The sequence below is a fragment of the Esox lucius genome, chromosome 20 (assembly GCF_011004845.1).
Source record: "Esox lucius isolate fEsoLuc1 chromosome 20, fEsoLuc1.pri, whole genome shotgun sequence".
NCBI classification, from domain to species: domain Eukaryota; kingdom Metazoa; phylum Chordata; class Actinopteri; order Esociformes; family Esocidae; genus Esox; species Esox lucius.
In genome coordinates this window covers 4,135,073-4,150,768 of record NC_047588.1, presented here as the reverse complement: position 1 = coordinate 4,150,768, position 15,696 = coordinate 4,135,073, and the positions used below count along the sequence as shown (strand labels likewise).

Genomic DNA, 15,696 nt, shown 5'->3' with positions numbered 1-15,696 from the left:
TCAAAATCTTTTGATATGATGTGCCAGAATGAACATGTGCAGGGAGTGGGACAGTACCCGGTTTTGGGGTCAGACTGCAGCACTCCAAAGTTGCGTCCCTTGGAGTCCATGGTGATACTGACCGCTCTGTGGACGTAGGGAAGCTTCTCCAAGCGGATTCGCTCGTACACTGTACCGGCCTCGGGGTGACCGCACACCTCAGCACTCCCGTCTAAAGCTCACAGGGAGGAAATGTAGCGAACCCTTCAGCACTAGGACCTCCACAGTGTCAGCCTGCATCAGGGACCTCTAACATTGTAGATTGTACGGTTTAGTATAGAAATAATGCCTTGATTGGTCCAATATCTAATCCCTTGCATGATGTGCAGAGCTTCATTTTATAAACAATTCTATAATCACAAAACTGGGAGGAACTGACACATGTCCTTCACCATCGAAATCTAGTTTGGGGAAGGAAACTTAATACTAACTACACAAGCCTGAGTGTTGAGTCATTGCCAGGGGATCAGCAGTTTGTGACATATCATGCAGCATTTACGGCAAAATGACTTGCTCAAGGTCAGAACAGAACTAGCAAACGTTTGGTTCCTGGCACAGAGGGCTAACCTTTGTCTACCTTTATTTGCCAATACTTGAAGAAAGTTAAAGATCCACCACAGGAACAATGAACAGAGAAGGTGTGTGGAGCATGACAGAATTCAGAGTTAAACTCATCTCTGAGAAGAAACATTGTTCCTCACCTTTCTTGTCCATGCTCCTCCTGTACTCCCCATGCCACTGTCCGCTGAAGCCCTCCCCTTCCTGGGTGACAAACATCATGGTGTTCCTGCTCAGGGCGATGTCCGACATGAACACCTGGCGCCCATACGCCCACCTGCACTGTCTCACTGAGCCGCCAACTGATCGCCAGCAGAACACCTGGCAGAGAGAGAAACAGAGAAAGATTGACAATTAAGTATTTTGGGCAGACACTCCTATCCGCAGTTACTTAGAGTGGTTATTAAAGAGGTAGAGAAAAAGTCAATACAAGTTAGTCTATCCCAAGGGACAATTAGAAAGGCTTTGTTGGTGTGTGGCGGCATGAAATACATTCAATAACCATTAAAGATAATGCAAATCAACAAAGCTCATTATCCCCATACAGAATACACAATCAATGGAGGAAAAGTGGGATTCATGAGCGATGACTTGGACACGGCTAGATAAGGGACAAATGGGGAGAGAATTGTTGGCATGTTCAGAATCCACAAACAAAATACTGAAGACAGTCATTACTAGTTACTTTTTGATGAGAGTTCCATAGATTTCCATATCGGAATAACATTCATAAAATATATCATTTTGATATTACTTTCCATATTATTTTCATAAAAGGAGACAATTTGTTTTTGTCATCTTTGTATCTACTAAAAAATACAATAATGGCATACCATGTTTATATGTGTCATTTAACAGGCTCATATCCAGGAGCAATTATGTTTACCTGCCTTACTCAAGGCCAGAACGACCTTTCATTTATTCTTTTAACTTCCATTTACAGCAGCTTTTATCGCTAGGTTTGCCACCATGTAGTTAGCAATTTCTTTGGATCAATGAATCAAATCAAATTCAATAGCACAGTCGATAACATGACCTGTACATTTTAGTATAGGGCGTATATTTATAATACAATGAGTGGAAGCATTTCAGACGATTAGGCACGACAGCTGTATTGTTGAAATGCAATCAGCCCGTGGCATCATTGGTTAAACAAGCCTGGTGTCAGATAAAAAAAAAAAATGGAGTAACATTTTGGAGCAGTTAGTTCCTGTTTCCCTGATTGCTTGATCACACTAGTTGGAGTAGAGTTGGTTGTCCGTGTTAAATAGAGCCATAGTACTTGATACAAAAAATGTTAGAGGCCACATTACAGGACAACCAGGTTAACATTCTCTCTGACTGTGTAAAGACTATAGCCTGACAGGAGCCCTACTTCCCAGTCAAATTGTATTCCCATACTTGATGGTTGGCTTTACAAAATGGGTGCATTTTTTTGTTCTGACAATGGAATAATGTAATATATGCCTATTTAGGAAAAGTCATGGAAGGAGGAGGATGTAGCTTTCAAAATGGCAGTTTTATTTTAATTACAAACTGAAACACCATTTCCCATAGGCATTTAGCATTGGTAACATGTATATTTTTAAATCAACTCACTTATCGATTTATAGAAGTTTTCTAAATGATACTTCAAATGTAAAATGACAGAGTATTGCATTCAAGTGAGAAAAGGTAATTCACCTCCACGATCCTCACCTAAAATCAAAATGCAATGAAAAACCTATGAAATCTGTATGATTAAAAGGCTTTAGACCAACAATTGGAATTTTATTCAATGTCATTCAGTATAACAAACACTTAAGAGACATTTCTGAACAGAAAACAGCAATATAGATTTTTTTATTTAATGTATCTAAGCCCAGGGTGTCCTTACCCTGCCAGCTTCATCCAGGGCCAGTATTGCAACTTTCTCTCCCCCTCCCTCATTCAGAACCTGGGGGTCCACCCTGTGGTCCAGACTGCCTCCACTCACAAGAACCTTTCGGATGTTCAGCTGCCTGAATCAGCACAGGAAAACAAAAAGAGCAGAACGTCACAAACCCCATCCAGTTATGTCTATAACTATTCATGTAATCTTTCTTTGATAAAGAAAATGACATTTCAGAACTGGCATTTTAAATCCAATCCTAGTTGACTATCTGAAGTAAACAGCGTTGACTTCAACTCCCAGAGTCACCTGGATACCAGCTTCTTGCACTGGTAGTCAGCCAGCAGGTAGACATCTCCCTTCTCGGTCACCACCACTGTCGCCCCGTTGCTGGCCGCAACCATGGCAATGGAGATGTCCTTGTGGTGCAGAGCGGACACCTGGCGAGGTGTGGTCACACACTTCTCCCCATTGGGGTCCAGCAGGTAGCCTAGAGGTCAACGAAATGCATGGTCAAGCTATGAGTCACCCCAATCATGTAGGATTTACTTAAACATGACCTTGACTGTAGGGTTGTAGAAAACCAATGGAGAAAAACATACATAAGAAATGTTGTTTAATGTTGCAAAATGTTTTACATTGGTGTGCCAGTCATGATGACTTACCCAGCTGCCCTCCGTTCAGACCCATTGAGTAAACGGCCTCCCTGGTCCACAATACCGTGTGGAACCTCCCAGCTGCAACACCAATCACTGTACGGCCTTTGAGGGTCTTGGAGAATACCTGCATCCCATTAGACAAGGCCAACGTCATTCATTCGTTCAATTTCTCTTATTTATGCATGAACATAAAATATTATTTTATGCAGGAAAAAAACATTATTGGACAGTAAACCAAATAAACGTATGAGGTATATAATGTTAAATTTGTCTGCTATACACATTTGACATAAATTCATTTATTTGACTTGTAACATTGGAAGTGCTGCCATCTGTTAGTTATTTGCTTAGCTCATTCAACTTTGGTTAGATGGACTGGGAAAACTCCATAGCTTCCTAGCTATGAGCTCTCTATGGGCGTCCCATGCAACACTGTCCTACCTGTTTAGGTAGGTGGCTCGAGGCGGGTGGGGGAGCTAGGCCAAGCTGGTGGTAGGTGTTGAGGCCGAAGGTATAGACGTAGCCTTCCTCGGTTAGCACCACAGTGTGGTCTTTGGCTGCAGAAACCTGTGAGCAGTGATGGGACATAAGTCCCTCAACCATCCGAGGTACCTTAAAAAAAAAAATTAAAAAAATTACACACACACACACACACACACACACACACACACACACACACACACACACACACACACACACACACACACACACACACACACACACACACACACACACACACACACACACACACACACACACACACACACACACACACACACACACACACACACACACACACACACACACACACACACACACACACACACACACACACACACACACACACACACACACACACACACACACACACACACACACACACACACACACACACACACACACACACACACACACACACACACACACACACACACACACACAATTACACTGACAAAACAGTAAATAAATGGTCTCATTGACAAACTCCCAAACTATCCTCTTAAAGACTACATTTAGTCTGGACATTTCAGTGATTTAGCGAACACTGTTATCCCGTCCAAATTACAACATTGAGGGCACACACTGTCAAATGTTGTGTTACTTCCATGATTATTCTACTGCACCAACTGTGTCAGCATATTTTAAAATGATTTGAACCTAGGGCACACCTAGAATAACAATGGAGGGAGAATGAAGTAAATAAAAACCCAAGAACCAATCAGTGTGAAGGAGGTTACAGCTAACCGAGCTAGCAGCAGGGGTGAACGCAGGGTTAGAAAGTCTTACAGGCCAAAAGCAGTGAGTGTAGTGCAATACAGCGACAGCCTTCTCACCAGATATGTCTGTTCATCCCCGTGTCCCAGTCGGCCTCCCTGGCCATGTCCACAGGTGTACACCTGCCCCTTCTGGGATAGGAACACGGAGTGGAACTTACACAGCACCACCTGAGAGCATAGGGAATACATTTTCTTGCCATCAATAACAAAGGCCTATTCAGTGCAGTGACTGCTTTGCATTCATTAAAAATGAATCAATAAGATGCTAAAAGAAAAAAAACACATTGAGGATCTAGTTAATGATTAAGCCAATAGGGTAAATGCAGTCAATCCCATGCGTCAGACTATTTGTTTATAGCCAGTGTATTGCATCAGTCGAGCTGGATGTGAGAATGTTAATTGCTACAGATACCAGATAGCCAACGTTTCATCAATATTATCATATGCATGTTGAAATATATATTTAGAGCAAAATGCTGAAAGTTCTTTAGGCTCATTTCAGTAGCTTGATATATTTTAGACAGTGTCAGCTTCATTTAACTATAAGTCAGTTTGCAGTCCCTTTAAAAAAAATATAAAAATAAAATCCTCTGGGACACCAAAAAGTAAACACTCCTCTGCAACCTTTTCAACCATTCTTAGAGAGGAAATGCTGATTAAGTGAGACAGTTTTGTTTCCGTAGTCATATTCACTATACAGGAACTCAAGGTAAAGACATTGGATTGTTGATTATGCCAGGTTTTCCATTTCCCTGGCCAAGGAAACGTCATGGTAGTAATCAATTAGTGATACTACAGGCTGTGGCATAAGTGGAATAGCAAACATAATTACTAATGCATCGCTCACATGCCAGCTCTCAATAGGGTGAAGGATGTTTCCCTGAGTATCACATTGATAACGAAACAGCGCCAAACGCATATATACTGCCATAGCTCATTTAATTAAAGCATGTCATTCTGGGATAAATATTTAACCCCCAGCACCTGTTAGACTCTGGGCAGGTGGCATTCAGTACAAAGACTTTCTGCCTCTGTGTTTTGTATTTTGTGGGGGGGGGAATCATGAAATGGGATCTGCCCCTGACTGAGAAAACAGAGCATAACAGGAATTAATCTGAGGTAAGGTCAATTTGTGTTTATTATGGAAGCCTCCTACTTTTGACAAATTGAAGAATTATGTGCATACAATAGCAAGCTTGTGCATACAATAGAAAACCAAAACATGTTTAGGGTGTTTTTCATACAAATCAATGCTACTTTGAATTATTACGTAATATTTTGAACACAGAGACGGGACTTGAAATAAAATTGCCATTGTAACAACACAAACCGCGGCGTCATCGGTTTTTTTTTTTTGTCGGATGGCCACGTATTACCTACCTGAACCTGTCTGTGAGAGTTGACTACTCCATTGCTGAGAGCATAGCCTTAGAAATACCTATTTCTAAATGTAATACTGTAATTGAATATGGTTTTTATTATGTAAGAAAAACAGTGCAACACCAGTAAATAAATTTGCGAGGCTAATCTAACATTTATTTGCATTCTATTTGCACGACACGTGAGCACAAGTGTTGCCATATATTTCTGTCTCTGTAGGCACAGTTCCCCACTAGCACCAAAACGCACATGTTCTTGTTGTTGGATATCGCTCAATGTCAGTATCTGTCTACAGTTCTGAAATAAGTCTCCAGTGTGAGCGGTTTAATCGATATGCGTTGCTGTTGCTTTGAAAGCATTTATGCAATAAAAATAAACAAAAATTCAGTCTCCTTATGCAGAAAAGGTGAAAACACCCACATTTACCATCACATAAAACAGCTAAAATTACAAGCAGCTGCAAATGATTAGAAAGTTATTAGACTAATTTGGGATGGTCCAGCCTTCCACAAAAATGTTAAACATGATATGATGTTAACAGCCCTGAAGTTATGACTAAGGCTGTCACAATATCAGATTTTCACTACATGATTATCGCGGCCAAAATAATTCACGGTAATGATATTATCACGGTATCTATAGAATGTGAAGAAAATGCTGTCAGTCAAATTCATCTTGGTTTAATATGGGTTTTTTTCCCTCTTTTTTAGCAAATGAATTACACTCAAAATACAAGTGTATGGAGGAGTTGAGCGTCTGTAACCATATCTGTACAAATAATAAAATAAAAGCATACAAAAAAGAACAATTACACTTAATAAATACTGAAAAGGCAACCAGATGAACTGATTAACAAAAGATCCACAAGGCCTAACAAGGAGTTCTTGGAAAAATACAAAACATTTTCACGTAGTGAATAGGCTACGAAAAGGTGTCAATTCAAACTCTAGTATATAGGTCCAGACTCGTAGTTTAAGCAAATGCATTGTTCGTTCATGAATAAGCTATGGAAAAACCGATAGGAGTTTTTTGAAAAATACAACGTCCTTTTAACCTGGTGAATAGGCAAAAACGGCACATCTTTGCGGATCTCCCCCAAGGGTTCTAGTGGGGCTAACAAGTTGATTTCAACGCCAGTGCATAGGTCCAGTCTCTTTGTTTAAACACATGCATTTGTCTGTAGGTGACATGAATAAGGTACTGAAAAACCTAGTGATTTCACCTAGTGATTACGATATTATCATGTGCATTATTAACATGATATCAATTTTCATTTTTTTTATATCACGGTTATCGTCAATACCGGTATATCACGATACCCCTAATTATGACCAAACCAGACCAAGATTAAAACACCTATCCCAGGACCTCAGAAGAAAGACAGATGCCCCTGAGACTGGAAAGGGTAAGAAGCTATTTCCAAGAAATTCAAAGTACATATTTCACTGTCTGACAGATCAACTTGAATGGAGAAAGCCCAATGGCAATCTACATAGGACAGGTCACCCCACCAAATTCAGCCAAAAAACATGGGAAACAGCCAGTAAAAAAACCAAAATACCAATAACATGTCAAACATGTTTCCCCGGGGGCGACATTCACCCTTCCACTAGGTCCAGGGGGAATCATTTCCAGTAGTTTTAAGGTGTTTCTTAAGTAGATAGTTTGTTCTTTCTGCTTTCACAGCACCCCATCGCGTAGGCATGAATCAGAACTTCTGTTTGGCCTGCCAATTCCCATAAACAACCAACCAAAAACAGCAACTGAGACTTTGACAAACAGCCTTGTTTTCCAAGTTTCCACACATGCCCTGGGTTCCTGGGAGAACAGTCTGCTGTGAGGGTAGTATCCCAGGAGGCAGGCTGTTTTGCAGCAAGGGGAGACCCAGATGACGTGGCGGTTATCCAGAAGACCCAGGTGGGACAACCTCAGCATTACATAAGCCGTGCTGTGATGGGTCTCCTCAGTGAGCCGCATATTGACGGCTAAGGCTGTGAAGAGAACGAGCCCCCGGAGACTAATATGTTTAAGGTGGGGAAGCCTCTTTGTGGCTGATGTGGCTAATCTAATGGCTCGTCCAAAAAAAAAAAAAAAAAAGAGGAAGAACATCTGCTCCGATTGAAAGGAACAGTGTATAGCTTACCAAGAATTAAAGGGAAAGTTCACTTTATTTTGGAGTGTTTACCTGTTTGATGTAAACCCCTGTACGGGCGAACACATCCACAATCTCAGGGTGGTGCCTGCTCTCCTGGTTGCCGTGCCCCAGACTGAAATTGGCATTGTTCCCCCAAGTGTAAACCTCAGTAGGGTCTGTGAAATAAAACAATAGAGACAATGCAATTTTCGCTACATTAGCAACAAAATCTGGTTTTACTGCTTTGTCAAGAGTTTTGACATTCTAATAACATGTACAGTATAAATGTGTTATAGCCACAAGCTGGTTGAAGTATTTGTTTGGCATTGATGTGGCAAATCCAAATGTCCCACTTGGTTGTGAAAACACTGCACCATCTCCTGTGAGATGTTCTGACTTTTTCTTTTTGCATTAGGAATAGATTTGATTTTCAATTATACCAGCCACCAGCATGTCATTATATATGAATCAGAAAAATAGCAATGTTCTTTCTCTTGAGAGTAGAAAGTTAATTACATAAAATTTTTAGTCAGGCACTCTTATCCAGGCTGACTCAGTAGCGAGCATATATATTTTCATTCTGGTCTCCTGTGGAAAAAAACAACCCTAGCATTGTGAATGCCATTCTCTTACCAATATAGCTACATGGGACTCACTTCTCCATAGGCAAAGCTGCATTTATAGAGGGAATTCACTAATAACTCGGAAAAATCTACTTCAACAGCCGACTAAGTTTTAATTACACATGGGTAACTCCTATCATCATGGACCATAACAATTTCTCACAGTTAAACATTTATAAATAGCAATTTACTGATCTTAATATAAACACATAAAAGCATGTGACCCCCACTCTCAATTGGTGCGTGGAGATTGGAATTTGTGAAGGAATTTTTTTTTTTGTAAATCTACATGTGTATAACAGATCTTTGATGTGTGAAATAAGACACATGTACCCACCAAATCATTATTACTGAGCCATTAAATGTGAAAGCCTGAAATTAGGATTTTATGACTTGACAACTGGTTATTACCCACCTCCCACTTGGTTAGGATCTACACTTGCCCAGATATGGAACAAAACATGGTGTGCAAACCAATGCAAATCAATGTTTTTGAAACTCCACATTTAATCAGATAATTACCTTAATCCAGGGTTTGAATTTAACATATTTAATGTTGTTCTTTCTATAAGTGGGTTGGATTTTTTACTAATCCAATAGCAAAAAAGTATTATCTGAAACTGAAGTTACAAGATTTTTCATTAAATTGCTGGTCTGCAATAATGAGTATTACATCTCTCCGTCAGTATCAAATCAAACAAAGGAAAAAAATAAAATTGTATTAACTAATTTACATACTATTTCTCCTCATAATCAGGGATGGAATTTTGTTTTTGTTTTTAAGGACAAGGCCAATTGACCTAAAGGGGGTGGTTAATTTGCGTCAGCAGCAAGGCCATCAGCCTTTGCATGTGTATGTATGTAATATAACATGAATAAAATCACCATGGTGCCTGAAACTACCAGCCACTGTGGAAGGAAGCCAGATAAAAATAAACAAGATTAATCATCCAAACTAGGTTTGACAGGTAAGAAAATAACTACAATATGGAGCGGACAGTAATATTTCACAAACAGTAAATGTATTCCTAGTAGTAACGAGGTATACTGCAAAATTTCATCCAAAATTCATATTTTTCCACGATATTCCTGAATACACAGTCATTTTTTCAAACAATCTATTATTCAGCTCTGTCCCAGTCTGTAATGACAGTCATCAGCGTTTCAAGAATAGAAACGGTTCGTACCGCTATCGCAAAGCTGCATTGCAAGCAGAAAACGACTCCAAAACACATCAAGATACATTCAGAAATGTGTCACGGTAGTTTCGATTTGTTAAACTGTGCACTGACAAAACAGCCAGTGAAATTGTCTGAATTCAAACTGGCACTAGCAAACTATTTCCTATAGCCACCATACACAGCTTCTGTTCTTCAGCAGTGATGTCATTGAGGTGAGCATAAAACTTATACCTCAACAAGCCTTGTGAATATAGGTTGCTTCGCCTAGCTGGCCCATTTTCATCAGAGGACATCAGAAAAATATTAGTAATTGTGGAAAATGCTGTGGTCAAAAGAAAACAAAAGGAACATGGGAGAGGAGACTTGATGGTTCACTCTTAGCCACATCTGTAAGGTCTGTTCACAGTTCTCTCTCTCAACCCCATCACTAGGATGACATATAGCCTCCAGATCCCAAAATCCACCAGATCCCAATCACAACAAATACAGCACTCCTCCCAGCTCCCAATCAACAAAATACTAAGCATGTTCAAGAGTTTGTGATTGCTTTCTAATGTTCTTCGATCTTAGCATTTACAATTTAGCTTATCCTAGTCTGAATTATTGCTATATTTTTGCTTTATATATTTATTAATATACGTAGACGTCATCGTGTGCCATGTCCCAACAATTTAATAGTGTAGGATGACACTGTTATTCAGTGCATTTGATTAAAAAAAACTGAACTGGATTGATTTCTGCCAGATCACATCTTGACCATGCTGTTTGCCTACTCCCAAGGGTTTTGGTCTGAAATTAAATTCTACCTGCTCCGCCACTGGGACAATACCTCTGCATCTCCTGAGTCGTATTCTGGGATAATCGATGGAAAATTTTCACAAATGAGACATAAAAAGTCTGCAAGAAACATTTTACAGAGCATCGTGATGCAAGTTCACTTAGAAAAGGACTAAAGGCGAATGCAATTCCAACAAATTCCAACAGCTGATTAAAGTAAAACCCAACTATTAAATAAACAACACTTAAACAATTACTTTGAAAACAACAAGAGCAGATTTTGACTAAATGCATACTTCAGACAGGTTTTTGATGAAGGAATAAGGCTAGCTATCAAAAAACGTACAAATAAATTTAATAATCCTAATTCCCAAGATGAACAGAGTTGACAAACGCATATTCCACTTGCATAATACTCAGATCCAAACTGTTCACTAGTAAACATATATTATAAGAGCTCCTATATTAGCTGCTGAAATTATCAAATAAAAAAAAGGTTAAACTACTGATACTATCACATTTGTATCACCTTCTTTTGAGCAAATTTCCATCTAGGACAGGAATTACATCAAAATAGGTGCACCTCTGGTAGGTGCCTTTTAAGAAATGTCCACTTTTCACCTTAAATGATGAATAGCACAGTTTACATTTGAGACATGGGGGGGGGGGTGGAGAGAACAAATTAGTAAGAACTATCCTCACCGGTCTTTGTAAACACCACGTGTGCTGGTCTGTCCTTCATGGTTAGGTCCAGAACTGAGAGGCCCTCCTTATCCTGGGTGAAGAGATTGCCCCCATGCTGAAACAAAGAAGCATCATTCTAGAATAGAGTCATATTCCCCAAAACCTGCATCAAGCAGTCAGCCAGAGTAGAATAATAAACATTTAAAGTAAATATTGAGTAATTTCCAGCTCAACTAGAAACAAGTCAATATAGTTTGCAGTTGGAAGTCATATATGTCTCCCTCCACATACCAATTATGTAGTTTTTCAACCCTGAAACACCCAGGGGGGCAGGTAACCTACTGCAGAGGTTAGAGCATTGGGTTAGTTCCCAAAAAGTCACTGGTTCAAATTCCAAGCAAACAAACTAAAACACAGCAGTTCTGCCTTTGAGCAAGGTACCTTATCAAAATACCTTCTGAAAGTTGCTGTAGATAAGTGTGCCTGCTAGAAGACCCACAATTTCAGAATATACAGAAGGAGCCCCACCTTGACGAGTGACATGAGACAGTGGATGTGTCCGTAGAAGACACTGCGGTGCAGGGCGGTCCAGCCAGACTCCTTGTCCTTCACCATGAGGTCAGCGCTCTTGCTCTCCAGCAGCCAATCCAGCAGGGCCTTTTTGCCCAGCGAGGCAGCCAGATGCAGGGCTGTGCGGCCAAAGGCATCCCGCAACTTGGCTGCGTTGTGGCAGTGGGCGGTAAGAAAGGCCCGCAGGCACCCCTCGGACCCCCGTGTCAGTGCTGCCACTACCTCATCCGCATGCCGCACTGAGCGGCATTTAGGCGTGCAATCCGGGGTTGCCAACACCACGCTCATCCTGAGTGAACTCTAAATCTTTTAGGTGACCCCACTCTCTAAGGCAGCAATGCTACAGTCACCTCTTCTCTCCTCTGCTAAACCTCACCTCTTCTCACTCCCAACAGGAAACAGCTACCATTCACCAAAATAAAACCTTAGATAACACTTTGAGGCATGCAAGAGCAAAGGAAAATTAATTGGACATTTTTATGTAGTTGCTCTCTAAAAAAAATGAAAATAGTGAGGTATGGGGAGCTAGAATTGTGCTTGTGTTGAGGTTCCACTGCACCCTAGCCACCCCAGGGCCTTGCCTTAGGTCACCTCAGTCCACCATGTTGACCCAAATCCCAACACAACCAAATGAGGTTGACGCATAGATTGGCATCAGGTATTTAATAAATACAATTATATAAATTCTAAATTGTATACTTTTCTTTACAAAAATGTACAAATATAGTCAATATTTTCAAAAATAGTATCTCCTCTTACAACTTTAAATACAATATGCAACAAAAGGCAACAAGTTCCATAAACCTCCATCCAGGTCCCTTCAAAAAGTCCATCAAAAATTAGGGGAAAGGCACCCTTTCCCCCAAAACAGACAAAACCCTTCTTAAAACTCCATAATTGTAACAGTATCCTAGGAAAGAAAAGTGGGACATAGAATTAAATTGACAGAAACTGGAAAAACATGCAAGGGAGATGAAACAACTAGATTCATTCTACACAAACCTTGAGAGTAGGTTATTAAGTTGCTGTCTGCTTCAGTACCAGGGATAAGGAAACTTTCTTTTTGATTAAGGGATTTCATCAGATGCTCAGAAGCCTCCAATTAAAGTTCATGTTAGCCAATGCCACAAATGTTATGTGAAAATACGTTTATTGCTAACCAGAGTATTGAGTTTTTCAGAGCAACTATTGTCATTTTCCTGGCTTTACGGACAGGATGTAGTTAATCTAAATATAGAAGAGATCAGACAGAAAATCCACCTTTGGCACACCTATCAAAAATCAGTAATTACTGCCATGCACAGCTAAACTGATTCAGCCAATGGTCAGTATCTCTGAAGAGTTTTTACAATACCATCCATTCTTAAATACCCTTTATAAAAAGTACCAGTAGTAAGGACAACAGCTGCACAGCAAACAGTATTTTATTACGTAAAAATTTATTTGAGGTGACTAACAGCTGGCGCTGAAAGCTAAGGCACACTTTAATAGCAACAGGTTGAACACCAAGTTCAAGTCTTGACTGTGCAGCTAGCTGACAAATGGCTTGGAAGCCCCATGGGCCACGCAAAATGTCAAGCCTTGCTCAGGAAGGGTAGGCACTGTAAACAGGGATTTTCTGGTTCCAGTGTGCTATAGTGAGGACGTTGGATTAGTGGTCTTGCTTTCAAACGTGTTAATCTACATTCAACTTGCTTAATGGACGAGCAGTGTGAAAAAAGCATAACATCTTTATGATTACGAGGAAAGCCTGCCACTAACCTTAACATCATCCACACTCCAGAGAGGTTACTGGCTACAATCTGCCATCTCTACACGACCTAATCAGACCTCCAGGACACAGTGGAAAGCTTAAATGATTGGGGCTGATCCCTCTCATCCTGGAAATGGACAATTCAGAGCTCTCCCATCTGGCAGAAGGTTTAGGTCTATCAGGACCAAAACCTTTCACCACCAGAACAGTGTATTTTCTATAGCAGTAGGCCTTGTGAACATGCCCCCAGAATCAAAGACTATATCCCATTCCCCACATAGACACACAACCCTGAACTTGACAAATCTAGCACACCTCCCCAAATACACACACAACCCTCAACTGGACAAATCTTGCACCTAACATTATTTGTAATTAATTAATGTTCAGTCTACTGTATTTATGCTCAGTCCACTGTTCTTATTTGTTTTTATTTCCCTTATTCCTTTTATAAAAAACATTGCACCAATGGACCAGAAATAATTCCTTGTGTGTTGTGAAACATACTTGCCAATAAAACTGATTCTTATCCCAACTACGCCAGATCCATTGGGAATTGTTGCAATGAGACATGGCAGAGACAACTGACCAAGACAAAAAGTACACACATACAGTAACTGACATGACATCTAAATAACTGGCTAACTGGATCTTCAGTTAGAGGCTCCTGAGCTGAGGACACACTGTCATTAATCTTCTCTTGCGAGAACACATACTGAAGGCGTTAGTATCCACAACTCCAACAACTTGTCATAACATTAGCAAACTCCGGAAATGCATTAAGTTGAATTTCTAGGCTTTAAACCGTACAATCCACAGGTTTATATCTAGGTTGACAGATCATTACAGAGATGTTGAAGGTCTGAACCCCACTTCCTCAGATAGACAGAAGCAGTCAGCAGGGACCAATTAATTCGCACTAGTCTGTGCTAGATCTAAGACTGCAGCCTACACCGATCAAGGGTATACTATCAAAATATACAACTGTTAGCTAACGTGCACAGTTAGACTGCACCCTTGCCAGCCCTGGTAACGCGTTTATTTATTTCAAAGCATTGCTAGCAGCACAGTTAACAACTAGCTAGCTAGCATTTTGAATAGCACACATTAGTTTGCTAACGCATTGGACAACCTCTAAAATACGTGTATGTATTAATTAGTTAGCTAAATAAATATAGGGCATGGGTGACGCAAATACTAACAAGTTGTTACCCTATGTTTGTGACTAGAAAGGGTCTGAATAATGTGACTGACACATCATCGCTAATTATGCTGTACAACCTAGGCCAACGTTAGCTAGTTAAGTAGTTAACAACGCTAGTTCCAATTTCAAGTTCTTACCTGCCGCTAGATGAAGACGAAAGTGTTCATGAAACGTTTTCCTACTGTAGACATCCACTGTTTCATTGTTTCAAAGATATACATCGTATAAACGTTCTTACTATGCTTGGATAGGTTGGCAGAAAATGCAATTCCGCATTTATGTAGACAGCTAGCTAAGGTAAGGATCCAAAAAAGAAGGCATGCAGGGCAACACGGAGACTTTTGATTGGTTGGGAGATGTTGCAATCCCGTCGTTGATTGGACCGTGTAATACCTTCAAATTACCGTACCAAAGTCTTGTACTCTTGAATTTTGTTTGACTTTGTCAGTGTGAAGTCGATTAAGCTTTAGTAAAATGTGTATGCACACTGAATGACTATACAAATAATTGCATGAAATATATAAACAGCGAAATAAGCAGCAGTCATAGGAGAGATATCTCCTTCAGCCACATAATGTCGGTCCCTGATAGCGCCGCCTGTCACAAGTGATTGGCATTCTGTCAAATGAGTCCTCTCGTTGATTGACGTCATTGCTTGCACATTTTATAAACTATTTTGATACCTAGCCTACTTTTCTAAGTTGTAGGCTGCGGATAAAATACATTAATAAATTGAATTGATCAATACTATATACTGTTATTTTATTAATATTAATGTTATTTTTTACCACTGTTAATGGCATACGTTGGCCTATCCTTCTGCCTCTGTTTACTACAACATTACTTTAATTATTAAATGCCTGAAAGTCCCTGTAAAGGAAAGGTAATGGTCACAAGCCTTCAGTAAAGAAAAGATGTTCAAACATGGAGATTGAATAACATGGTTTTTCAAACCAAAGGCTTGACACAATCACATTATGAAAAGTT

The 15,696-nt window shown here is 40.0% G+C and overlaps 1 protein-coding gene across 3 annotated transcripts in view; it reads right to left on the bottom strand.

Moving 5' to 3' along the window:
• ibtk (inhibitor of Bruton agammaglobulinemia tyrosine kinase) overlaps positions 1–15,182 on the bottom strand; it is a 28,954-nt gene extending 13,772 nt beyond the window's left edge. Inside the window, exons 1-12 of one of the 3 annotated variants that reach the window (XM_020041272.3) lie at positions 14,847–15,182; positions 14,013–14,089; positions 11,711–12,662; positions 11,201–11,297; positions 7,969–8,093; positions 4,461–4,571; positions 3,568–3,738; positions 3,133–3,250; positions 2,777–2,957; positions 2,474–2,597; positions 741–918; positions 58–211 (exon numbers count right to left, since the gene is read on the bottom strand). In XM_020041272.3, coding sequence (XP_019896831.2) covers positions 58–211; positions 741–918; positions 2,474–2,597; positions 2,777–2,957; positions 3,133–3,250; positions 3,568–3,738; positions 4,461–4,571; positions 7,969–8,093; positions 11,201–11,297; positions 11,711–12,040 — 1,589 coding nt within the window. In that variant the 5' untranslated portion in view covers positions 12,041–12,662; positions 14,013–14,089; positions 14,847–15,182. The remainder of the gene's footprint in view (positions 1–57; positions 212–740; positions 919–2,473; positions 2,598–2,776; positions 2,958–3,132; positions 3,251–3,567; positions 3,739–4,460; positions 4,572–7,968; positions 8,094–11,200; positions 11,298–11,710; positions 12,663–14,012; positions 14,090–14,846) is intronic. The other 2 variants (XM_020041271.3, XM_010904488.5) reach the window with 2 other exon arrangements.
• Positions 15,183–15,696: the final 514 nt, after the last annotated feature.